This window comes from Aythya marila, assembly GCF_965140915.1.
Source record: "Aythya marila genome assembly, chromosome: 2".
Lineage (NCBI taxonomy): Eukaryota > Metazoa > Chordata > Aves > Anseriformes > Anatidae > Aythya > Aythya marila.
The window spans coordinates 116,982,020-117,009,421 of NC_139043.1; the positions used below are offsets into that span (position 1 = coordinate 116,982,020).

Sequence of the window (27,402 nt, forward strand, 5' to 3'; positions counted from 1 at the left end):
GTGGGGACTGTTAGCATTAGGTCAGAGGTTGGACTCGATGATCTTGAGGTCTCTTCCAACCTAGAAATTCTGTGATTCTGTGTGATTCCCGCATTTCCTATCTGACACTTCTTAAAACTCCCAAGGCCATTTTGCGTTCCCATGAGGCCATACAGCCTGGTAACCCAGCATGCACTGATGCAAATGAAACAAGGCAGCACAGCAAACACCGGAGCAGATTGTGTTGAATGCAGCGAACATCAAAACCAAACACCTCGCAGGGGGGCTGCGAACAGGGCATGCATGTATACCGCTATAACTCTGCCACTGCCAGTAGACAGGCTACCAGGTAAGCCCACAAAACCACGATTTTATTATCTGGGAATTCATATTCCTGTAAGGAAGGGGGCGGCGGGCGCCCTCCCCCGGCTGCCGGGCCGGGCCCGGTGCTCGGGGCGGGCCGGCTGCTGGCGGCAGTTCCGGCGGAAGGCGGCGGCCGCGGGGCTGCGGCGTGGGCCGGGGATGGTGCAGGAGCCGCGGGGGGTGCTGGTGGCCGGGCTGCTGCTGCGGGCGGGGGCGGCGGGCGGCATCGTGTGCCTCTGCTCCCGAGCCTTCGTCGAGTGAGTGAGGGGTCGGGGTGTGTGTTTGGGGGGAGACCGAGCTGCTATAGCGGATATGGGGGGGGGGTAAAGGGAGGAGGGAGGGGAAAAAAGGGGGAGGGAGAGGAAAAAAAGGCGAGGAAAAAAGGAAAAAGGGAAAAGGAAGAAGGGAAGGGGGAGGAAAATAAAGGGGGGTGATGAATAAATAACAATTAAAAAGGAGAAAATAAAAAAAACAGCCGCGCGCGGCTGCGGGGAGCCCGCGCGGAGGCAGAGGGAGGGGACACGGGGAGGTGGCCGGGACCCACCGAAAATTACACTCTTCTGGCCCTAAAATGCCCTCAGGGGATTCTGCCTTCTAGCTGTGTTTTCTGAGCGTCTCTAGGCTCTGTTCGTCAGGCTTTAGGGAGGCCTTTTTCGTTTTTTTTCATCGCTTTATTTAATGGTGGCTAGCTGCATCAATGTTCCTCTTTATTTTTATAGGGATCGGAAGTTATATAAGCTGGGATTAAAGGGATTTTATGTCAAAGATGACAATGGCAGTACAGGTAAGGTAATACAATGCACAGCACGCTGTGTGCCCAGATATTATGTGAGTTCTGTGTGGCTATTTAGGGTACAGTAGGAGTGCGTAACCACTAGCCCATACTTTTGTGGCTATTTTTGGTATATTTTTCTGTACTTTTGTTACAAAGACAGTTGTGAGTACAAATGTGGCACATATGTAGCTTTCAAGTCACAACAGTCTTGATGTGGAACTTTTTGTCAAGCCAGACACGATGCTTATTTCTGCCTGCACAGATTTACCAGCGCACATAATCGCTGCCTGCTGCACAAAGTCCATTACCTCATGTGTCTGACTGCTCTCAATTCATAATTTCACCTTCCCCAACTAAAAATTAATTTTATAGCAGAATGTCTGTAGATCCTAGGTGGGCCAGCTGGCAGCAGTACAGTCCTCTGCCTCTTCCCTAGCCTAGGAGGTTAGCTGGTGCTGATGAATCTGTTGGGCCAGAATTAAGGGAAGAAGCAATGACCCTGATGTCTTGCCAGCCACACCATCAATATTTTTTGTAAATCTGATATGAAGGCAGTGATTCGATAGTTGATCAGATATTTTAGAGATCAATAGGTTCTGCAGTTCAACAGTACATCTTTCTAAAATCATATCATCTTTGTTGCTTCTGAAAGAACTGTAACAAAACTGGTGGTTTCTTGTATTTTAAGTTTGCTGTGATATATACCAAAACAACTACTGTAAAGAATTTTCTTTTTACAATACTGTAGTGGTGGGGTCTTTTGTGTTGCTTGCTGGGCATTGTTGCAGTTTGCTTCTCCAGTTAATGAAGTGGATGTGTGTGGTGGTTTGACCCTGCCTGATTTGCTTGCTTCCCTCCTGCTGCATGGGATAGGGGAGATAATATGAAGAGCACAGGCAAGAAAACTCATGGCTGGAAGTAAAAGTGGTTTAATAGGTATGGGAAACAGGTAAAAAGAAGGCAAGCTATGCAAAGGAAATTGCTTGTTACCTCTCATAAGCAAATGAGTGACCAGCCAGCCTCTGAGCAACAGCCACCTAGGTAGCCAAAACCCCTTCTTTCTTTTTCTACCCCAGGTTTTATTGCTGAGCATCACATTATAAGGTATGGATGATCCCTGTAGCCAGGCGGGTCAGCTGTCCCAGCTGTGTCCCCTACCAGTCTCTCTTGCTCACCCTCAGTCTAATGGATGGGGAGTGCAGAGTGGGGAAAAAGAGCCTTGATGCTGTGAAAGCACTGCTCAGCACTAGCCAAAACACTAGTGTGTTATCAACACTGTCTCAGCCACAATTCCAAAACACAGCACAGTCCAGGCTGCTGTGAAGGAGGTTAACTCCATCCCAGTCAGACACAGTTTTGGCTATTGAAGCTGGATTTTGGTTTCTACTGTTAGTCAAGCACTTCAGTTCTCCACTTGTTTTTGCTTCCTCTTTTTGCTAAAAAGTTTGGAATTCATGCAAGTGTTAATATCAGGTTAATGGGAAAAAAATGCTAATATATAAAACTTTACGTTTGTAGTAATATTACTGTTTTGATGAGCTAGAGCAAAAGATGAAAGATGCTGTATCTGTTAATAGCTTCTCATGTACTTAAGAGAAGAATTTTAAATGGCAGAGCTTAAGAGGTGATCCTGCTATTTTTTATAGGCCGTACTGATGCATGGAGGTGTCAATCAGATTATATTCACTTAATATAATTTGTTAATAGGGGAAGAACAAGCATCTGAGGAGGAAAACCGTTGTCCCAATGTGGCATTCAAGGTGGACAGTAATCATGCTCTGGACCTGGAAGAAATTGAACTAGACTCAGAGGCTGAGCTTATGAAGAGTATGGGATTGCCTCTTCACTTTGGCGGACAGTCAACTCACAGGGACTTTGTGGTAAATCTTTATGTGCTTTATTTGTTCTGTTTACTTTATCTTTCCAAATGTAGGGGCACATCTACTCTTCAATTATTTTTGAGACTGCGGTTCATGGAAATGTATCAGAGCTGGGGTTAAGCTGTTTTGCTCAGGTACCTCTAGCAACGTATACCATTGTGGTCTTGTAGTTTGTAAAACCCATTTGCCAGTTGGACTATATAGGGGTTGGCTGTGCTTTGTGCTTCTCTGTCTGTATTGCTTGCGCTGCTAGAGGGAGCTGTTTTAAAACAGCCATGGTAACACTGGTGCTCTGCTGCAGGACAGCATGTATATTCCAAACTGAACATGTGTGTTCACATTGTCTCCTTTAACCATTAAGCTTTAGATAGTAGTAGAAAAAGCTAGGTAAGTGCATTGCCCTAGTAGCTGATCAAGCCAGGCTGTTCCAAAGGACAGGAGTTAGGCTGGGGTACTCTGCTCCCTGTACAGAGCAGTTTGGCTCTAAAGGAAGGATAAAGTTTTGTGTGGGTGAGAATAAGGTAGTGGGATATTCACTGCAACTGCTTCATAGAAGACAGACCTCCCTGGAGTGAAAGCGCCTTTTTTGCAGAGCACTCTATTATTCTGACCTGATTAATTTGTTAATACACAAGTTTATTCTATTTACTATTTTAAATGGTGACATTTTAATAGACTGGCATCTGACTTCAAGCCCAAGGTATGCGTATGATTTGTGTTGCTATTTAGTAGTACTGCAAATAAGTCAAGTGAGAAAATAATACATGTTTTTACTAGATTACTACTAAGCATTGTGCTTTGCACCATGTGTATTAACATGACATTATGAGGGATGTGAACAAAATATTAATGCCAGTTCTCTGAACCTAACTCCTTTACGTTACACCTTATGCATGTGTCAGTGCAACAAAACCAGGGATGGCAACTGACAAGGCATTTGGGGTAATACCCATACGTTTGCAGGTTTTTGGCCATGTGAGTTGTATTGCTTCATCACCACCACCACCCTTGTACCTGCCAAGTTTAATTTGGCAGTTTATTCAGAAATTGGCAGCTTTATCTTGTAGAATGTTGTGTTGTTCATGGATTTTTTTATCTCGTGTGTAAGCACAGGAAGCCCCACTGAAGCAAGTGGAGTTGTATTTATTGAAACCTTAGTGTTTTCTTTCAGAAAAAGTTTTTTGTCTTGTGTTTCTATGCTCCCCCCCCCCCCCCCCCCCCCCAAGCAGTCCTTCATGTTACTGCGTTTTACTGTTGAGCTCAATCCAGTGACAACAGTTTTTGATTAACCTCCCTTCAGCATTTTATGGTGTTTCACATTGATGTATTTTTTTGTAAATCCCTGAGCAGCGAGTGACTTCTTTCCCAGCAATCCTGCTTCTGTCTGGAATTCTGACTTCTCTTGGTGCATCTTTTTACAGAAGCTCTCACTGCTGTTTGTCACAACTTTATCAGACGTGAGCTGGAGTTAAGCAGCTAGGTCCTATCAGACCCATATAATCCTAAGCCCATTTTATGGGGAAAAAGCTAACAGTGGGGTTGCAGTGAGAGGGAGGGTTACAACAGAAGCAGAAATGTACATGCAGGGAGGACAAGAAAAGACTGCCTAGATGTTTTGGACTTCTAAATAAGTTTATTCATTTTATTTTAGGCAACAGAAAAATACAGAAAGAGAAGTAACATGAAGATCATGAAAAAGAAAAAGAAGAAAAAGGAATTACAGCAAAAACAAAGGGATAAAATGGGGCAGGAATGCCAGGATCAAGCTAATGGGGATCATAAGCAGTCCATCTCTGATGACCCAGCCCCAGCTACAGAGCAAAGTGAGAAGAGCAAAACTGAAATTGTAAGTGAAGGGAACTGTGGAAGTTCAGAAACTCTTGTTAATGAAGCCTTACCCAATGAACTTAAAGAAAAATGGGAGAAATACTGGAGCGAGTACGGAGAGGGCCTTCTTTGGCACAGCTGGCTGGAGAAGCATGAAGAGGCCTCATCACTTGAGGTCTTAACAGCCTCTGAGCCTTGGAATAGTCCAGACACCAAGGAGGAGTGGGAGCAGCATTATAGTGAACTATACTGGTATTACTGGGAACAGTTTCAGTACTGGACAAGTCAAGGATGGACTACAGAGAGCTCACAAAATGACAGCATGGAAGTTCATGGGGTAGCGCAGGAGGCAGATCTGTCAGGAAAAAAGGACCTTGTTAGCCTGGAGGCTGAATGCAGCGAAGTGCTGAGCTTGGAGCTGTCTCCCTCTCACACCAGAGGTGAGGAAACACTCACTTCAAGTGCTGAGCCCCATAATGAGATAATCTCTGGGATCTGTAATTTAAATCTGAATTTGGAAGAAGTGGAGCAGAGCAGTGCACCTCCAGCAGTAACCCATGAAGACCCTGAAGAGCACGGTTCCTCTAACAGTGAAAGCCAGTGTCTTTGTGCTTCAAGCCAGAAAGAGCCTTGTGATGGAGGAACCAGGAAAAGGAGTGCATCTTGTGAAAATAAAAGTATTAACCAGTCAGGTAATACAAAATCTCCAACATTGATTCTACCAGTATATTTTTAAATGTTTATGTACAAAAATGTAAAAACCAAGGCCATGTCTTTATCAAGCTGTTTTAAAACATGGATTGAGTATATCATGGAAAGGTTGCACAATTCATTCCGTTTTATTTCCTCTGATTCTCTGGTACATCTCTCTCCTCTCTAGCCTGTGTATTGAATGCGTTCTTCATCCACAGTGATTTTAACACAACATATACTTCATAAATCTCCCAAATATACTACAGAAAGTGGTGAGAAAGCACTGTTGGTGCTTACTGATTTATTTATTTACTTTAGTATTGATGTTGAAGCAGTGTCATTCAGCTGATGTTTTTCTCACTGACAGTCTGAAAAAAATGAAATAAGCTCAGGTTGATGTTTTCATGAATCTGACAAATTTAAACACAGCTTGTATTTCCAAAAATGTGGTTTCACAGTTGTTTTTTTTGTGTGTGTTTTTTTTTTTTTGGTTTGGTTTGGTTTGTTTTGGTTTGTTTTTTTGGCAGGTTGTTGGTGGTGGTTTTTTTTTTGTAGCTTGTTTTCCCCTGCTGTCTAAAAATGCCATGCTTGAAAATAAACTCTTGTTCTGTGGTACAAGTGGACAGCCATCTGTTACTGTGGACCAGATGACTCCCAGAGGTCCTTTCCAGCATTAAGCTGTCAGTTAGGCAGTGAGCTGCAGTCATCGTTACAACCCCAAATTCATCTGTGCATAGCTAGTGCTGACAAGTGAAAGTGCCAGCTCATAGAGGGGTATAGTGAGAGGCAGTGTGTGTGCCTTATAATGCTGGAAGAGTTTCCATGAGGAATGTGCAAGATTGGGCTGCAGACTTTAGCCAACCAGTTCAGTGTGTAGAGAATGGAGATGGGCATCCTGTTTGCTGGCTTGATAAGCAGCAGTGTAACAGCTTTCCTGACTGATGTATGCTTTCCTCCACTGAAGAGAAGGGATGAAGTACGTGATCAGCATCTTGGGGCTTTAGTTTGATGGGGAAAACCTCTGAGTGTTGCTAGTGACCTTCTAAGGAAGGAAGAAGCAGGTCTGCTCCCATCTTCATCCTACAGTACAGTTGAATGGCAGAGATGAAAGAAAAATCTCCTTTCCAACAAGATGTGAGAGAAGGTGTTGGAATCCTCTCTTATTAAACCTGTGTGAATGTCTTCACACAGCTATTTAACTGTAAACTAAATTTAAGAGCAAGGAAGGAACTTTGTAATTTTTATCCTGGAATCCGTTTATTTTTCTTGGAGATTTGAGATATTTTGAAGTCGGTCCTGCTTAAGATTATTAACTCCGCAGTGTAACTAATACTGTAAGCTTGTGTTGGAAGGTGTCCCTCAAATGAAGATAGGTAAAGGTCTGGATGGTTTGGCATCTCTGCCTTATTTGTCACATTTGAATATGTAAAACAACTGTATCTGCAGATGTACTTTGGGGATGGGAAGATCTGGAATTGATTAGGCAAAAGGAAAATATGATCTCATCTGTTCAGGTTCACAGGGGTCGTGTAACTCGTGTAGTTCAAATGACAAAGAACAGTTGCTGCTTCCTGACAGAAATGAAGATGAAGAAGAAGAGCCTCCTGAAAACAGAGTTGCCAAAGTTAAGAGAAGGTAAGTCATGAAAATTAGACCATCTTTTTTTTTTTTTTTTTCAAATTGTGATTTATAGCGTCAATTTGTTTGATCGAGATGATGAGTTAAAATTTCAGTGCAAACCCACATAGTCTTCCATCACTGCCTACCACTTTACCTGGCAAGAAGCAGCAGATATTTCTTATTTTCCTTTGCTTTATGAAAAGAATATATGGCTTTGATGCTGACTTGTGTGCAGGGTGATAATACCTTGTGTCACTGAAGTATATAAGATTTTAAAATGGGATATGATGATTTATTTAGGTTTAGTTAGTGCAGAAGGTCTGAGGTTAAATATTTTGTATTGTTTAATTTAATTATGTGTTGCCAGTAAAGTGCTCAGTGCTGTGACAATCATAAAATAGCTAATCTCTGCCTTGTCACATTTTTTTTTCTTCCCTCTGTTGCAAATTTATAACCACAAAGATGATGGATGGCTCTTTCTTTCCTCTAGTAAGTTTACAAACTCAAAGATGAGGGGATGAATGGAATTATTATCTGCTAATGATGTTGCTTTTGTTATAACATTTTGCTGTTGCCATAAGATTAATAACGGATAATGTGATAGATAACATAATAAATCATGAAGGTAATTCGGAAATCAGCTGAACAAATGATTTGTGTTCTGCATAGGGCTTGGTATTAAACGTTTTGAGAAATTATTCAGAATAGCTGGAATATTATTACCCCTATAGAAGGACATAGTGTCCCTGGTTTGGATAAAAAGATCTTATGCATATAAATAGACTAGTATTATCTGCCCTTTTTGGTTTCAGCAGTGTGTGGGGAAAAATTACTGAAATTCACATTTAAATGGTCTCAGTATAGGAGTTCTAGTAGCATTTCTTTAAAATAATAGTGGGTTTAAAATAATTGTGGTGTGGTTTGTTTTTTGTTTTTTTTTTCCTACCAGAAATAAACTTTTGGGTCATCTGTGTTTTTTCCTAGCCATGAACTGGACGTGGATGAGAATCCAGTGGAAGATCCTGAGGAAACCTGTTCTATTTTGGGTTTCAAGTGTGGCACAGGACAAAAGTAATTGCTTATGAGGAGCTCGGGGTTTCTTCGCAGCAAGTCTACTCTGTTGAAATTATTTAATTAGACCATTCATCTCCATTCCAATTTTGTTAACCTTTTTGAAGATAAATGCAAAGTTAGTCTTTAGCGCTGTGAGCTTAAAACTGTAAGCTTTAGCAATAGAAATGCAAAGTTACAGAAATGAGTTAAAGAACAAGAAAAGCACTTTGAATTGGAAATATGCCAACTAAATCTTTTTCTTTTTTCAGATATGGTGGAATTCCAGATTTTACCCACCGAAGCGTGCAGTACTTGGAGAAAAAAGCAAAACTTAAGTCCAGATTTTTGGACATGCGTAAACCAAGGAAGAGTAAGAACACACACATCTTCTTTACAGAAGAACCTGAAACATCTTCCCAAAAAAATAAAACTCTGAAGAAGGTGAGCTGTTGCGTTATGGAAAAAAAAAATGCATAGAGTAGGTGACATTTTTTTAATTGCCAGTCTGATGCTCTTTCTTCTTTTTTTGTTCCCTCCTCTCCTCCTCATCTTGCTTCGGTGAAGAATAGTTAGGTTAGAGCAGATATGGAAAGGCATTAGTGGACTCTTGTCAGTCTGTTAAGAGGGATAGTGAAGTTACATGGAAGTCATTCTTAATGTCTGGGTGCATCATTCCTTCAGAGGAGTGCGTAGGTTTCTGTAGCTATTAAAAAGAAAAGGTATCTTTGGTCTTAAAGTGGATATGAGGGTATTTGTTGATGCTGTCATTTCAGTTATGAGAAAAAACAAAGACATTTGTATAATATGGATTTGCATAAAATACATTAATATATTAATATTAGTTGTTGCTTCTTTCATGTAAAAAGATCTACACAGGACTTAATGTGTTGATTGCCCAAACAAGGGGTTTGATGGAACATCAGAAACAGGATTGTTCATTTCATAGAATTTCAGCTACTGTTGGTTAGTCCTGACTCCTGCTCTCTTATGTTTTTTAGTGATACCAACATTCTTGCTTAGACATCTGTCTGCATATATTTCCACCTATGACTTCATGCCTTAAAGTAGTCAAGTCTCTTTGAAATGTTACCTCAGATTGTAAATGTTGCTTTGCATTCTTGTGGGATGCTTGGTGTTCCCTAATACCCTATTGTACAACGTTGTTTTCTGCTGGTGACAGTGTATATTGTCTTACACTCCAGTCCCATTGCTGTAATTGTGCATCAAAAGCTTTGTCACTGTGGTCTTGCACCTGAAGCCAGTACAGTTTGAGGAGCATTTTGATTACGTGAAGGTAAAAAACTAGAAATTTCCTCAGACTTTCTGGTAAAGAACTGCCCTACGCCTAGTGCCACCCAGAGCAAATAAGTTTAAAATTGAGCATCTGCATATCCTGTTGAAGAGTTTGAACTGACGTCTGTACGTCGGTCAGGATGTAATGCTGAGTTACCTACTGTGCAGTAGATCTGATGCATGCACCATCTGGTACATCTTGGAGGTGAGGCAACTGATGTGTGAAGGTCATTTTACATGTTTATGCTAACCTGAAAGGCAAAACACAGCTTCTTGGAATGCAGATCAGAGAAAAAAAAACAGTTAATTAAAATGTAGTAGTCTTGGTCACCTGTTTTCTGGGAAATCTGATTATTTCTATTTCAGATATTATTTGAGAATGATTTGCTGTTGATTTTGTGGAGTTTTTCTCTTTTACATCAATCTGGTGTCTGGCTCCCAAAGACAGCTTGTTGTGAAAAAGTTGTGCAAAGGGAGCAGAGCTAAAAACTTGAATGTTTTTGGTTTACTTGTTAGTAGATATTTTACTTTGTTTCAAAATGGCAGATTGTATCCATGGTAGGTGATTTTGAACTGTAATGCTTTTAAACTGCCCTATTTGCACCTGGTTACCAGCGCATCTCACAGTCTGTGGTATCTGACAATTCCAGGTGGAAGAGTTCCTGAAGCAGGTTAACACACCTGTTGAGCAAGCCGCGTCCCAGAAGGCCTCTCCTCAGGATAAAGTGGAAGGGTCGTCCACAAGCAGCGACTCGGAGGATCAGGACAGCGTTACCACCACACGGAGTGTGAGATTCAACATTCAAAACCCTGAACCCCTGCCTTCCAGCGTGGGTGGTGGTGAACCTGGCACAAGTAAGCCTGAAGAGGAAGCGAAGGTCACAACAGCAAACAGTGCAGATTGCCAGGGCACAAGGAAGACGGAGTGTGGCTCTGGAAGGGTGCTGGTCCCTCTGGACATACCAGATTATCTCCGGGAAGAAACAGAGGATGTGAGCCCAGGTATTCCTATTTCCTACAAACTGGACATGAATTGGCAATTTCTCTCCCAAATTACAGCATTGTGTGCTATTTATTTATGCTGTTTATTCAAAAAGACTTTCTCTCTCCAAGTGGTAATTTAGAGCTGTATCAGTGAAAGTAACTTGTTCCTGGAGCACTTAAATCCCATGTCTCACCTTTAATTTAGATAGTATTTCTTTATTTGAACACTTGTTGTTAATCTTACGTGTGGTCTAACAGGTCTCTTGCTCACACATCTTTTTCTCCTGTAAGGTAAGGGTGATTAATTTCAGGTAGAGGCATGGACTGTCCAAATTTGAGTTCGCAGATGCACATGGCTGAGCTTTAGGCAACATGCATTGCTGAAATATTTTTTCCTAGGAAAAATATCATTTATGGTGTGAACCTACTAATTTAACACTTGGAAAAAAATGAAATAGGATTATTCAGGTTTCTGCATAGAGTTTAATCCTTCCCACAGTTATGTTAGAGTTCTACTGCAAAGTTCTCATCTAGATTGGTTCTTATTCTTTTTTTTTTTTATATATGGACATTAAATTAATCTCTGATCCATTTGGTAGCTCACTATGTAGAGCTTCTTGCCATCAGTTGAAGATCATGTCTTCCCTGCTAAATTAAATAATGGGTGAAATCTTTTCATTTTAGGACTGTTACAGATACATTATAGATTACTTTATTCCTTTGTTATATAGGATGCCCTTTTTTGACTGAAACCACAAATCTGCATAATCCGGCAAACAGTAATAAAGGTCATTTAGTAGCGTTGAACATTCTATATCTTGACTCTTACCTATTTACCAGTTGCATTTCTAGCCTATGAGAACAGTAATTGTTAACTTTTGCAGTGTCTTCCAGTTGTAGATGAAAAAAATACTACAAAGAAGAAGGAGAAAAGAAGGAAGAGAAAGAATAAAATTGCGTTGGGATCTATACCTGCTGAGATTGCTGCAGATCCAGAGCTAGTCAAGTACTGGGCACAACGTTACAGGCTGTTCTCTCGGTTTGATGAGGGGATTAAACTAGACAGAGGTACGTTTAGTACAAAGTACACTGACTTGGTGGTATAAAATGTATCCAGACTGGTGACCTTCTCGCAGCTTATTACTAATTTTCTTGCTAAGTGGAGTATTACTGAGTGTGTGTTTGCAGCTCTGGACAAATTCCATCAGCTGCTGTGTGGACAAACAAAAAAACTGAAGGACTTCCTTAGAGCTTATAGTAGAGCTCCTAGCATGGGACACCCCTCTTTCTGATAGTCCTGATGCTTGCGGATGATCATACCCCAATAATACTTGATCAGGACTTTCTCAGAAACTGGATGACTTTATTTTGAGATGATCTTGGAGGTCGTTTCCAAGCTTAATGATTCTATCTATTGAATCTGTTCTATCGCTCTGTTCTGTATATTTTATGAAATAATTTTGTGAGAATTTGAAATGTGCTGATGAATGTAATTTTTTTCTGTTAAAATAAAAAGCTTTCAGCAGTTATTTTCAAGGTCACATTTTTCCATGTTTACATGGAAACCACTTCCAAATCATCAGTTCATAGGTAAATGAGGAATTAGGATTACTACTTTGTATGTTGTTTCTATAAGTCTTTAATTTCTAATGCTTTTCCATATAAACATGTAGATTATTTGGCAGACAAGACACTGCTGTAAAGAAAATAATAGTATGTAAGAGGATGTATTTCTGTTTTTACTTGTTGCAGAGCATAATTGTGAATATAATTGTGAATATATATATATGAATATATATAATATAATTATGAATATATAGTGTATAAAGTTTTTTGCAGCTGTGTTGGTGTACTTTTCTTTGACAGGCACCAAGTTCAACAGAGCATTCTCTGAGAATGAGGCATATCTATACACTCCAGTGAGACTTTGTTTGCTTAGCAGATCCCTGGGCTAACCAGAGTTTATCATCTTGAAAGCCTGTATTTCCTGGTTGAATGCATTAAGCTAGAATTGCTGGGATTAATGCTAAACCTTCAGCTGTTTGTTTTTAATTTAGGTGACCTTGAACTAAGTGGCAAAAATACACTTCTCTTCCCTTTGCAGAGGGCTGGTTTTCTGTCACTCCTGAGAAGATTGCTGAGCATATTGCAGTCCGTGTTGCTCAGGCGTTCAACTGTGATACAATAGTGGATGCATTCTGTGGGGTAGGAGGAAATGCTATCCAGTTTGCTTTGACCTCGAAAAGAGGTAAGTGTGTAGCACACTGTTTTGTTTCTTCAGTCGTTTTCCCTAAAAATCTGAGTATGGACTTTGTTCAATGATAAATTTTATTCAATGCTTCTGAAGCAACAGAATCTTTTTTGCTTCATCAGAATCATCATAAGAGCTTCCTAAGCTCTTCCTAAAAAGAACCTATAAAACCTATTTAATGCTTTAAGTCAAAGTTGGTTTTATTTTGTACTAGTCAAAGTTACCTTTACATGGCATAGGAACTAGTCTGTAGGATTTTCTGAAGACTGCTGATAAAGGTTAAGTACTGTTTGCAGTGCCAGCCTGCAGCAACACCGAATGGCTGCTGCTTTTCTCAACAGTTACATTAGGTCTATGTACTCAAAAAACATGCTACATGTGAACAGTATTTAAAATGCTGGAATGGGATCACCTGCAGGTTCAGCAGGACCAGATACAGAGAAGTGATGATAACTTGATACTGGTATTAGTTCCTGTTGCCAGGTAATGAAACTGCAGTGAATCATGAGAGCGCTTTCTGTAAAATATTGACTACTTAATCCTCCTCTACTCATCAAACACTTTGGTAAAATACCAGCTCAAATAACAGCTCTGACTAATTTCCGAGTGAGAAAAATGGTAGTTTGTACTGCATTAAATTTGCTAAGCTATGATGCATTCTATAAATATTTTCTAAATTTCACATAGTTCCTTGTATTTTTTAGCTAAATATGTATGATTTTCTACTGCCCTTTTATTATAACTTTTGTGCTTTATTGGATACTCAGTTTTCAGGGCAACACGATCAGCCACAAGATAAAAGTTTTATCTTTAACAGGAGAAAAATGAGTTTCCAATTGCCACTGTTTAAGCTGTTGGGCTTCTGCCAAGATGGAAGAGAGGAGGACTGCCTCCCGTAGGCAGACAGCTTTACCTGTCCTGTACTTGAGCTGAGGTGGGGGATTGTCATGGTAATAGATGTAAGACTCCCAAAACTAATGGCATGTAGTGGCTTCCCAGTTTTGAAACTGGGCTGAGCCTTAGCTGCGGTGTTTCTCTGCTTTGGTGCGAATGTGGCCATTCCTCCATTTGTGGAGCCTCTACAGCAAATAAGGATCTTCCTTTCCCTTTGAGATATTGAAGCTTCATGTCTATTACTGCCTACAAAATGAAGTTCTCTCTTAGCACACAAAACCAAATTACAGATGTGACTTGTATCTGGTGGCTGCATGTGAACATCTTCACTCTGAAGCTTCTACCTGGCAATTGGGTGGCATCCACATGGTGGTCAGATGGTTTGTGTGCTTCACAACTCATGTTACTTGTGTGTTTCCTTTCCTCTCTTGTTCATTTCCAGTGATCGCTATTGATATTGATCCAGAGAAACTCAGCCTTGCACGCAGCAATGCTGAGGTGTATGGTGTGGCCGAAAAGATTGAGTTTATGTGCGGAGACTTCATGGTGCTGGCTGCTGACCTGAAAGCTGATGTTGTGTTCCTCAGCCCTCCCTGGGGTGGGCCTGACTATGCCACCGCTGAAATCTTCGATATCCAAACAATGATCTGCCCAGATGGATATCCTTTCAAAGTTGTTTGTCCTCATGATTGTGATTTTCAGTCGTTTATGCTTTCTGTCTTTCTCCCCTTCCCTCTTTTGAGATGGGCTTTGCCATGTCCAATTTGCTGGTTGGAACTTATGTAAGCTTCAGTTAATGTCACAGGTATTTGTTTGTTTAATTCTCCTCCAGCCTCAGCTATATGAAATCAACTCCCTAAAATTAAATATTTTTATTATTCAAAAGAGTAATTCTCATATAGGGTTATTCTTAAAAGGAAGAAAAAGCTTTTAGAAAAATGTTCACATCTTCTAGCTTAAATATTCAACGTTTTTAATTTCTTTATAGGATTTTATTCCAAAAAATGGAGTTAATCAAGTAGGCAAGTGTAACATGTAGGCAGTAATTAGTCATATAAGTTATGATTGATCATGAATTCTTTTTTTGTAATGAAAACTGTCTTGTTTACAATGTAAACTAGCATCCAGTTGTGATATGGGAAAGCGCAGAGGAATACAAACAAAATATTAGCTCTTTTAATTAATGTATAAAATTTCATCAATGTATTCCTGTGGTAGGGAGCAATCATTCAGTTGGGAAGGCATTTGCGTAATAACTTCCTCAAATGTGATGTTTGTATTTTCCAAATAATCTCAGTTCTTTCTTCTTTTGCTAAATTATAGCCATACTTCTAAGGGTAAAGAGATCTTTGTTTGCATATGTGGGATGATTATGTAAAATGGATTAGAAAGTGGGTATCAAACAAAATGTACTGGCTCTAAACCACATTTCAATTTCTCAAATACTTATCTGCAGTCCAGCTAAATTTTCTAGGGAAATTAGTAAGTTTTTAGCTTTCTAGTGAAATAATGGTGAAACAGTTTCTGCATTTAGACAGTAGTAATTTCTGCATTTCAGAACAGTATTTAACCTACGCAGCCATTCCATTACTGCATAATAATGTAATTTGGGACATGTTTTCAGGGTGAATGAATATATAACAATTTATCCATCCCCATTCTTCTTTTTTTCCTTTACTGGCTTCTACATTTGAAATTTTCAGGCTCTCCAAGAAGATCACCAACAACATTGTATATTTTCTACCCCGCAATGCTGACATTAACCAGGTAGGTTACTGGATGATGGCTTGAAAAATACAAAAAGCTCATCTGGCTTAAATCCTAAATATTATAAGCAGAAATTTAAGATTTTTAAACCTGTTCAGGTGAATGTGTTGGTTTTTTTTTTAAGCTTTAACATTATATTAAGTGATTTATGTGTTTCCTGTACTTTTGGCGTATTTAGAAATTGAAGTAGTAGATTATTTCCATGTTTTTGAAACCGTTCCTTCATAGAGCAGCAGACTGGAAATACAGACAGTCCAAAGCCATTATATATGAGTGCCAAACAGATTCATATAAAAGAAAAAAAAAAAATAACCAGCTCTTACCATCTGATAAATTGCATGGCTTTTGGTTTATGTCGGAGTTGCAGGAAATCACTGTACAGCCTGATACCACTAGTGTCACTGTTGTCATTTTGGTTAGTATGTCAATGCATTCTCAAGCAAGAGACATATGAAGTGGGCCCATGTGAACCTAATGATGTTCAATAAGTCCAAGTGCAAGGTGCTGCACCTGGGTTGGGGCAATCCCAGACATGAGCACAGACTGGGAGAAGAACTCACTGAGAGCAGCCCTGCAGAGAAGGACTTGTGGGTTCTGGTGGATGAAAAGCTCGACACGAGCCAGCAGTGTGTGCCTGCAGCCCAGAAGGGACAACTGCGTCCTGGGCTGCACTTTCAGAGGAGTAGCCAGCAGGGAGAGGGAGGTGATTGTGCCCCTCTGCCCTGTCCTCGTGAGGCTCCACCTGGAGTGCTACATCCAGGTTTGGTGTCCCCAGCACCAGAAGGATGTGAGGCTATTAGAGGAAGGTCCAGAGGAAGGCCATGAAGGTGATCAAGGGCTGGAGCACCACTCTATGAAGAAAGGCTGAGAGAGCTGGGGGTGTTCAGCCTTGGAGAAGAGGAAGGCTCTAGGTAAACTTCATTGCAGCTTTTCAGTACTTAAAGGGGTCTTATAAAAAAAAAAAATAGAGAGGGACTTTTTTACTTGGGCAGATAGTGGTAGGACAGGGATGCCCATCCCTGGCGGTGTTCAAGGCCAGGATAGATGGGGCTTTGGGCAACCTGATTGGGTGGGTGGCATTCCTGCCAATGGCAGGAGGGTTGAAACTAGATTTTCTTTCAAGTCCCTTCCAACCCAAACCATTCAGTGATTCTGTGAATGTCAAACTCAGCCTCTTTACTGACTGATATTAAACATGCCAGTCAAATACTTTTTTTTTTTTTTTTTTTTTAAGTAATTAGATGACTGTAGCATTTCCCCTGGGTGTCTGATATAGTTTCCTCTGTATATTTTTTATGTTAATTATGTCGTGTAGATTTTAAGCTGAGAAGGGAGCAGTAAGATGTTCTTCTCATGTGCATCATAGCACAGAAATTCCCAGGATTACTTCCCGTTCTTTCAAAAGCAGTGTCTGACATAGAGCAGAAAAGATCTGCAGAGTACTCTAACAGACTAAAATTTACGTGGCCTAAGTATTAGCATGCTCTTTACCTGTGCTGTGTGCAGCACCATTTGTACAGTGGGTGATGATTTAATTGAATTTTATACTTCAGCCTGGTAAAATGTTGGTAGCTTATGAGTCTTTAAATGAGAACTTTAATTTTAAGGGGAGTTTCTCTCATTTCAAATTCTAACCATGGTGTTTTATCAAGTGGTTCTTCATTGTGGGAATGAAACACCTCACCAGGTTTCTACTCTACTCATGAGCACTTGTACTATATTTACAAGTGAGCAAAGACACCTACAACTCGTGACCTCACAAAAACATCAAAGAGTGCTATCCACAGCCCTGTGTCTGTTCTTGCTGAGCAGTTCAGCACCCGTATGTGGTTAGGTTAGGTGTTTTGTTGCCTCTACATCTTGGTACAGTTGGTTCTGAATGTTTTTGGCATACTCAGAATATTCCTTGACATACATCCAGGGGTTCAGCTTTTCACAAAGTGCTGAAGTGTAACTGCTGTCACTTGGAGTCATGGCTTTGTGGTCACAGCTTAGTTGTTAAAAGCAGGCTGAAGGCCTGGATTCAGCTCAGTTGTCCGGGCAATAGGGTATTCTCTGGTCCACAGCAGACTGCATGTAAAGGCCATGGGTTTGGCTGCCATCATCTCTGGCTGTATTTAAGAGTGATGCCACTAAAAATCTAGGACTGTGAATCTCTAAAGGAAGATTTATCATTGAAGTTCTTAGTAGTTAGTACAGACAGTTTTCTTCTCAGTTCACTTGTGATTTTGCCCACAGTACAGATCCATCTTTCTTTTCTCATGGATCAGATAGGGTGGCTTCTGCCCCAACAGCTACCTTGGCAAGGGTCTGTGAACACCCCTGCTAGTGTGCAGGGATGTAGCCTTGTGAATATGGTCCACGAACACTGGAGACCTGTAAAAGAATTAAGTAAATATTGAACATTTTTTTTGCAGGAGACTAACACCTGAAATCAGAATAACTTAGATAAAGCAATATTTGCTGAATAGATTACCCAATGCCTTAAATTTGAAACTTGTAAGGTTTAAGGTTCATTTCCGATTGCATTCCTCAGGCATGTCAGATTTGCCTCTTCTGTGTCCTTTAAAGTTCTCTCTTTGCATATACAGGCTCATACCTCAGACTTTCAGGTATCCCATGGCTCCCAGAACAGGCAGTCTGGTAGGCTTAGCATGGAAAGTGGCAGCTGTTAAAACTTCAGGACCTTCCTCTTGTCTCTCACTGACTGACCTGAATCTACAAGCAAGGTGTGCTTTACCCATTTAACTTGATTTAGAAGCTGATTTAATTGCCATTACAAACCTTCATGCAGATATTTATACTGTCTGTAATCCACGGTGTCAGTGCGTAGTGGCTTGTCTGACAGCAGCTCAAATGGAAATGGATGCCCATCAACTGCAATCAACCTTAGAGCAAAAATAGTTGAAACGTTAATTATCGTGGTGCAAATTTAGTGGAGAACACATGCTTCTTTTTAGAGTTAGATAGCTGACGTAGGACAGTGGTCTTGCTGTGAGCAAAACTGAGCTGTTTCTGAGGGCTCTGCGTTCATCGCCTTCGTGGTACACAACAACCATGTTCCGTATGGTTTTATTCAAAAATCATTGCTCACTCTGCCTGCAGGCACGGCCTTGTCTATGTCAAGATGATCTTGAGGAAAGAGATTTTTTCTTAGGCTGAATTCCCTTACAAGATTTGCTGAGTGTAGGTGGCAGAGGAAGAGCAAACTTCTGCACTTCTGCCTCAAGAGGGAGCAGCGAACCAGCGGGATGCACTTGGTGTGCTTACAAGAAATGTGAAGGATTTCCCTTAGTTGCATCAAATCTCCCGGTTCATAAACATGTACTTGCTACAAAAATCATAAAGCATAGATCCATTCTTCAGTTGAATCAATCTTTCAAAAACATTCTTTCTAGTTAGGGGAGTATTCAGGAGCCATGATGTGTGTGTGTGTGTGTAGATAAAAATAAGTTTGACCTACTAAGAATTCCTTCAAAGTAGGGAAGAATTAGAAATCACCTTTTCAAATAGGCTTGCCTATTTAAATCAAAATTATGCCATAGCAAAGTTAAGTGAAAATGTTTGATAAATACTTGGGCAGTTGAAAGCCATTTCTGCCTTCTGTGAGAAAAATTAATGGTACTGATTTAAGCTGATATTAATTGAAAATAAATAAAAAATAGAAAATATGCATACATTGGCAAAATTCTGATGAAAATAAATTTTCTGCCCTTGTTCTGCTGTTGATTAACATCAGAGAACCTGAAGTCAGGAAACATTCAGGCTTCCCAGCCATCCTTGTCCTCCTCAGCTGGTTCATTTCCACCAGATCAAGGGAAAGAAACGAGACACCTGCAGGAGATCATATATTTGGATCTTAAACCTTCAGCCAAATTTAATGAAGACTTCTATGAGTGATTTGAGAAGCAAGCTGGTTGAGACTGATTAAATACTGTCTATGAAGTGTTTATTAAGCTGTGCTCAGCCTAATTGTACAGTGTACTCACTTCAGGGACTAAGGCTTATCCCAAGTATCCTAATTTTTAGCACAGACTGTGTTTTGTACTGGTTAACACATGTGTGTCTTGATATTTGCAGTGAAGAAAGAGGAATCTGGGATTTGTTGTTGTGGGAGTTCCTTTGTAATGGTAGGATAGTTTCATTTCAGCTCATTGCAGAAAGCGTTCCTGTTATGTAGGACACCAAAACATGTTCTCCTGGGTGTTCACATACTAGTGCGGCGATTGTGTGGCCTGTTCTTCTAAGTGATGTGGGTGCTACTGTTGAGGTGTTTGTCCTTATATTGGTTGTCAGAATGGAGTGTGGCAGTACGATGGCTTCACCCAAAAAGTGGGTGAGATGCGTATGCTGATGATGTGTGAGACACTTTACCACATCAGCATCTCTATCAGCCTACACAAGCTTGAGAGATGGAGTACTGGTGAACTGCGGGTTCATTACTTACCCTGACCATGAATAGTTATCCACCCAGTTATTAATTGTTATGAACCTTGTAGCAGAGCAAGCAAATCAATTAGAATAATGTTGGCCTACTCTTAAGACAGAACACAAGTGATTTTGCTAAATGGAGGTGATTCTGAGAATGAAATTTCTAATTATTACTCAACTTGAGAGCTACCTTTTTGGGTCAGAAAAAATGTTTTTGTCTATCCAAGATCCAGTCTGCGGCAGAAGAAAGACACTGCAATTTGAGAAAGATTTGCCAATGTTCAGAAGCGTTTATTAATTATTTATTATTTATTTATCTATTATTTTTTTTTATCTATTATTATTTATTATGGGCAGATCAGATGAAGCTGCAATGTATACACATTGTCTCTAGGAGGGATCCGGCTCTGCTCAGCAGGTTACAGCCACAACACTGGGAAGCCGCATCGTGGACCTTATTAACATGCTATGCAGTTTTTGTACTGTCAGGATTCGTGCTGGTATGGAGTAGGAAAAAAAAAAAAAAAAAATAAAAAGCAAGGAAGTGTCAAGAATTTTTCAGAAGTGGGATAACTTAAAAAAACAGCCGCTCTTCAAAATTCGAGTCTATTTCACAATCAAATTTTAATACAGTTCCAGTTTCATAAACAGGAACTTACATTACTGAAAATAATGCATTTGCCTGTTAGACTTGCTGTTGAAGTCCTGCAATATTTCCCCATTTTCAGCCAGCAATTTTTTGACCTTAAAGTAGCGTAGCTTGACAGAGGAAGAGGAGGAGCAATGCTGCCTTTTTGGTAATATGTTTCGAAGGATAATCTTTCTTTTATTCACTTTTAAATATTATTTCTTCATCAAACCACATGCAAAGTTTTACACTTCATACAGTACTGGATTAAGTTCTTAACATAAACTTTACCATGAGCACAACCGTTAATTGCTGATTGCTGGCCACATTCACCGTAATTCTGTAAATACGGCAGATCAGACAAGATACTTGTGTTTGAAGTTAGAACAGCGTAAGAGGCAAAACATTGCCAGGTGGGTATTTCTTTTTTCTAAGAAATCTGCAGACAACTCACTGTTCAATATCTGCAGGAGGAGGTTTTCCCTGTCCTTAGAACTAAAGCATACCTCAAAGTTTTCAGTTTGTGCAAGGGAAAATCATGTTCTGTCTTTCAACTTTGGATAAATACTTTTTTTTCCAAACATTAGTCAAGGCTGTGGCAGTTCAAGCAGTGTTCTCCATGACCACATCACTCTGATGGATGTCTCTGCTCTCTGAACCTTGCTAAAAGGAGGGGACGATGCACGTTTAAGGACCATGGATCCACCGGAGAGGCATGGGACATACTTACGGCAGTCTCCCACATAATTCAGCTAGTTAACAGAAACTGTGTAAACTTGCATCATAATGTGAATTAGCAATCTCTCTTACTTAAGCTAGCAGGTGAAATAATTCTTTCTAGCCAGTTGTAACTCAGTCATTTGTGAGCTGACCAGCCAGCAATCTGCTTGTTTTTTTTAATTGGTGTATGACACAGCCCCTGCTAAGAAGATCTTAAAGACTGCATTTATTTGCTCTTTATATCTTGTTTTTAAAAACATAGGCAGGGTAAGAGGCAAGCAAAAGTTTATGTTTGGCATTATGTAGAGGTACTAATACATTTTTTCCATTTTTTCCTTTTTAATAAGCAGGTCACTGTTCAGACTCTGTTCTGTTTCTGTGTTGAAAATTTAATGTGTATCTTTACACATTAAAGCAGTGTAAAATGTTAAAAATTAGGTAGATGCCTGGATTTGGGATGTTTTGGTTTGGGAAGGGCATTATCTGTTTGATTTTTATTTTATTTTATGTTTGTCTATAATAGCTATACCTAATTTAATGAAATCATTTCACTGTTGCTGGAGCTTTTTCTGTCCTAAATGTTGGACTTGCAGTTCTGGCTTATGTTTCAAATGTTGCCTTTGTTACTCATCTAGTGTTTACAGTGATTCCCTGATCCTAGAATCAAGCAAAGTGCTCATGACTCTAGTGGCCACAAGGAGAATACACATCATGCAGATGCCTTTTTTTTTCCTGCTTTTGCTCCCATAATATGTGCATAGGACAGTGTGGAAGCATCTAGAGTTAAAAACAAACAAACAAAAAACCTCTTGTTCTGTCTGCAATCTAGTGCCTAGATGGTAAGATGTTTGCTGTGCTTCAGGTTTTGAAAGACCAGTTGTTACAAATGACTAATCAATGAAGAGTGTGTACAGATGGGTAAACCTTTCTTCTTATTTATTTAATTAAATAAGCCTGTTTATTATTTATTTATGTAAATAAATAAATCTGTTGCCATTCCACATACAGAAAACCATGCCAGAGACATCAGTTTAACAACAGAATATATGGTAACACCTCTGAGTTAAGAATTCTGTGGGAAGCTGACTAGTAAAACTAGCATTTGCCCCTTTCAATTCAGCTATGATTTAAGATCCGATTGGTAACTGGAGACCTGGCCAAATGTGACCTGCCAAGCATTGTCACTTTTATGTAGGAACAAATACAAAGATGAGCTAAGAAGGAACCAAGAGGTCAGAAGGTGATCTTAAAATAATTTGATGCATTTTTAAGATGCTTGGATGTTAGAGTAGTTGACACTTAAAAGACTGAAGGTTGATGTATTTTGTAGACTGATCATTTTTTAAGCAAATGTAATTTCTTACAATTCAGGTGTAACTTCTTATTCTCAAATGGATTGGAATTTTTTTCCTCTAGCCTTTAGGTTGTTTTTTTTTTTTTTTTTTCTTCATTTTACTAGTTGTGTAAAATGAAATGATTTATATTTTAAATGTGTGACTGGCTATTGAGGCAAAATGTTTATTTCTCATACCCCTGAAAACTTTTTTGTGGGGAAAAAAAGTGTTAGAGTGTACTTACCCAAAGTAGCTTTAATTCATGGCTAAAACAGGTAGGAAATTACTAAAGGAATTTTGATAATAAAACTGCGGGGACATTGGGAAACCCTTTGTGTACAGAAATACAGCTGAGTGCTACAAAGCCGTTTTGCCCCTTCAGCAAGTCCATTTCCCTTTTCATATTTCTCTTCTGATATCCCCCATTCTAAACTTAGAGCAAGCCAGTTGGCTCCCTTTTTTAATGCTTTGTGACTGTCTCAGTAGCTGTGGACTAATTCCACTAAGAGTCATCTCCAGCTGCTCACCTTCCCCAGGCGTGGGGAGCGTGGTTAGCAAGCAGAGCCAGGGTGGTGGGGAGACATGGGCATGGCGTTTTGGGGAGGGTGACCTCTGCAGCCTGGCGTGTGTTGGGATAGGATTAGGAGTACCATCCCTGTAGGCTGGTATCTACAAATGATCATTGATTCAACCTTTTCTTTTTTTTTTTTAAGGAAGCCTTTTTACATGCATCGCTGTAATTTAATTCAAAATTGTGATAGAGATACAGAGACAGAGATACACGTGTATATATATAGATATTTCTAAAAATAGATGAGCACCTTTGTTTTTTTCAAAGCACTGTTCCGTAATGTGCTATTATTTTTAGAAGGTGGGTACTCCACCAGTTCAATACACCTGGAGGGCTGCGTTCAGCTTTGGGGCCCCCAGCGCAAGAAGGATGTGAACCTACTGGGGCGAGTCCAGAGGAGGGCCACAAAAAATGATCAGAGGGCTGGAGCACCTCTCCTATGAAGATAGGCTGAGGGTGCTGGGGTTGTTCAGCCTGTGGAAGAGAAGACTCTGGGGAGACCTTATAGCTGCCTTTCTGTTCTTAAAGGGAGCTTATAAGAAAGATGGAGAGACTTTTTACAAGGGCACGTAGTGATAGGGCAAGGGGGAGTAGTTTTAAACTAAAAGAAAGGAGATTGAGATCAGATGTTAAGTGGACTTTCTTCCCTCAGAGGGCGGTGAGGCACTGGCACAGGTTGCCCAGAGGGCTTGTGGATGCCCCATCCCTGGAGGTGTTCAAGGCCAGGTGGGTTGGAACCAGGTGATCCTTAAGGTCCCTTCCAACCCAAACCATTCAATGATTCTATGATGATATTTTTTAGAAGCTTTTTGTGCATCAGTTTCTCCTTATTAAGCTGTCAGGCTTGACTGAGCCCTTCTGAGGAAAGCTTGCAGGCTGGCAGCTTGTACAGAACTAAATTTGCAGCCTCCAGCAATTTGCAAACAAGCGTGGTGGTGGTGTATTTTTGTTTTTCTCCTCTGAATGCTGGCAGTTCCATCCGAGTGGGCAGTGCCTCCTTGCTGGGCTCCTTTTGCTGCCCTGGACCTTCCACCAACGTGAGAAGCTGAAACATTCACGGTGCACCCGTGAGTTTTGAGGAGTACAGCCATGGATTTCTGCAGTCCCGATGTTTGTGTTCTGACTTCCTCCCTGCAGCGTTAATGCTCACATGATTGTTAGATTTTGTCACCTTTGGATTTTCAGATGTTTTTTAGGAGTCGTTTGAAATTAGTTCTCCTGGATTTAATGCTTCGAGATTGAAAGCTAGACATTGCATGCGTGCTCTCAGGTGTCCTTCAGTAAATGCCACCCTTCAGCAGAGGAGTGACATTTACTTGTGTTACTGAAAAAGTATTTTGCTTTATTTGGTCTGCTAAAAGAAATATTTGGTAAAGATTTCTGTTTAATATGAATGTGCTAGCCATATATGGTTAGTTATACATATTGTGCCCTGAAATCAGGAGCGTGTAATCTCAAGAAAGTAATTTCAGTATTGTTATCCTAAATTGACTAATCCAGTCAGTATTTTAGAGGATTTAAGCAGCTATAGCTACAAAAGGCAAAGTCACTAATGCTTCTTGAGAGAGTCATCCCATCTTTTGTTTGTAATAAAAATAAGAGGACAAAATTAACGTCTTCATAGGAAAAAAAAAAAAAAAAAAAGGATTGTCCTGCAATGTTAACTGCTTTTAGACTTTTAAGTAAGTAAAGATAAGTCATAAAATTAACATTCCTGATCACTTGCCAATTTCAGATTCTTGTGCTATTTTTAAACCAGCCTGCTTCTGCTTTTTTACTTAAGTGGCAGGTTCCTCTTTGACAAGAACGTGGAAATTTTTTTTTTCCTATCACCGTTAAATTGAAGGATGAAGAAACTTCTCACACTGTTGTTTTTATTTGCAGATACAAAAAAAAAAAAAAAGGAAAAAAGAAAAGTAAATGCCTGTTTTAGATAAGTGTGGTGATTTTCTGGGCAAGTCAATAAAGGTTCAAGGTATAATTTAGATTAATCTGTTATTTCCTCCTGATAGCAGGCTGTTTTTTTACTTGCAGTAAAATAGAGGAAGTTCGGCATGTTTATATTTAAACCCGTGCTACAGAGTGAAGTCTCAGAGGAGTTTAGAAGTGTTAATAACGCAAACCAAACTTCAAGTTTTAGCTGGCAGTGCCACGGGCTTCTTGGTTTAAAGATCAGTTAAAATCTACTGCAGGCATGCAGACCTTTTCTTTTATTATTATTATTTTGTTGTTGGCATAGAAAGTTTTCCAGAACAGGGAACTATAGGGATGGTTTTCCTGTAGCAGGCAGGAAAAGGGCTGCAGGGAGCCGAACCTGCGGCAGCTCCAGTCCTGGGGGGACACGCCGCAGCAGCCATGGGCTGGCCTGATGAAGGAGGAGAAGAAAAAAAGAAGAGAAAAACAAGCCAAAGCTGAGTTGTGGTGTTCTCCTTCTGTCTGTGTCTGTGCAGCCTGCGGTGAGGAGGAATCCGTTGTCTGCAGGGCTGCCATCTGCCAAAGTGGTGCTGCTGGGCGCTGTGGATGCGAACGGAGGAGGACGGAGCATTGCCTGCTCCAGTCCAAAATACGAAGTCTGCTGCAATGTTTCCTTTGCAGTTACCTTCTGTAATCATTAAGCATTAGGGGCACCCACCAGGCTCAGGCAGCAGAGCGTGAACGTGACGTTCTCGCCTGGGTGACTGTAAACAGGAGCGGAGCGCTGCGCTGCCTGCCCTGGGACTGCTTTTCCCCAGGGCTCTACCTCTACCTGCAGCATTCCTCAGCTGTTATTCAGCTGCCTTACCAGCAGCACTGTCTGGGACTCTCATGCATGCAGCATTAGCGGTTTTTAGGTTGTAACAGGAACAGGAAAAAAAAAAAAAAGTAACTGTTTTTTGCAGCCTCCTCAGCTTGTTTTTTCTTGGGGTGGAAGGGGTTAATTTTGTTGTGATGCGTTTTATTCCCCCACTCTTATACCCACTCTTCAGTGCAACCTTAGTGCTTCCTAATTTCAGCTTTTGTTTTTACTCTGCCCCCAAAACTTGCGATTTTGACAACTTCAAGGCACAGTTTGCAGCTTGCTTTTGCCCCCACTGTTACATGCAAGCAGCAGGGCTGCTCCAGTGCAAGGTACCCTGCGAAAAAGGGTGCAATATCTCTTATCCCAGCACAGTATGTGAAACAATGATTACTTATCAGTAGTTCTCCTATTTTCATGGCTTGGGGGTAGAGGGGAATTTTGGCTCACGAGAAAGCCGCACTCACTTCTGTGAAGAAAAGGAGACAGAAAGCGGACCAGAGGCATGAGTCAAGGAATATTGTTGCCCGTGTTGCCAGAGCAAAGATGTTTTATGGGATGTGAATAAAAGTTTGGGGGTTCTGCCACTTTTCCTGTGCATCGATTGATCTGCTTTTTGCTCTTTGTTTTTCAGATTGCTTCTTTGGCGGGGCCAGGAGGGAAAGTTGAAATAGAACAAAATTTTCTCAATAACAAACTGAAGACGATAACAGCTTATTTTGGTGATCTAATAAGGCGTGACCTCACCTGAATTCAGCGTGGATTCTACCAAACCCAACCTCCTCGTTTACTTCTTTGCATAAGCTTTTGTACAGCTGACTTGTTCAAAATGACTTGAGCCATTTTCTGCTTTAATTTCTATTCACAAAAAAATGTTTTGTTTAATGCTACTGTCAATAAATGTTTTATAACAATTTGACAAATTTCTAAGAATAGAGTAGCTGTGGATGTAGAAAAAATCTTTATAAATGCATTCTTTATAAATAAGTCCAAACAGCTGAAGAGGAGTTGACGACTGCTTTACAACTCTGGTGTGTGCCTCCTTCAGTGTTTGCTCTGTTTTGGGCACTCAAATAGTTTGAAAGACATGGTGTGTCAAGAAATAATATCTGTGCTTAAGAAACAAAAGCATCTGTACATAACGTGGAACCAGGTGGTCAGATAAACCACCTTGTACAGCTCTGAGCTGACTTCTCTGGCTCCCTGTGCACTTGGAAACCCTTTCAGGTTTCCTTTGTGGCACGCGGCTCCACATGTTTGCTATAGCGAGTACTGCAGTATGTTGCAGCGTGGGGAGAGAACGGGGTGTGTTTGTGGCTGGCAGCAGGGCTGTACCCTCCTCTTTGCTATTTGTTCCTTTTTTCCCCTTTGTTACGGATATTTAGGAGAAGCATTCTGACTGGAGGTTTGTCCCAGTAGCTTAGCTAAGGACCACACAGGTTTGTATCCCCCCCCCCCTTTTGAGACCTTTTGGATACCTGGTCCTTGTGCCAAAGTCAGGGAGTGGCAGGGGGAGCCCAGCCTTCCGACTCTAGGTTTGGGTGGAGAGCAGTTACTTTTTTA

General features: G+C 40.5%; 1 protein-coding gene across 2 annotated transcripts; it reads left to right on the forward strand.

Moving 5' to 3' along the window:
- Positions 1-208: 208 nt before the first annotated feature.
- TGS1 (trimethylguanosine synthase 1) lies at positions 209-27,402 on the forward strand. Of its 2 annotated transcripts, none has more exons than XM_082752466.1 (13): positions 209-328; positions 1,062-1,126; positions 2,825-2,997; positions 4,649-5,516; positions 7,032-7,152; positions 8,122-8,208; positions 8,460-8,631; positions 10,134-10,485; positions 11,362-11,535; positions 12,572-12,715; positions 14,055-14,271; positions 15,301-15,379; positions 26,474-27,402. In XM_082752466.1, exons 1-13 carry the CDS (start codon positions 228-230, stop codon positions 26,588-26,590), a joined length of 2,670 nt encoding a protein of 889 aa, XP_082608592.1. In that variant the 5' UTR covers positions 209-227; the 3' UTR covers positions 26,591-27,402. The 2 variants fall into 2 exon arrangements, with proteins under 2 accessions (XP_082608592.1, XP_082608593.1); XM_082752467.1 differs by lacking the exon at positions 209-328 and adding an exon at positions 497-599 and having other exon boundaries at positions 26,474-27,401.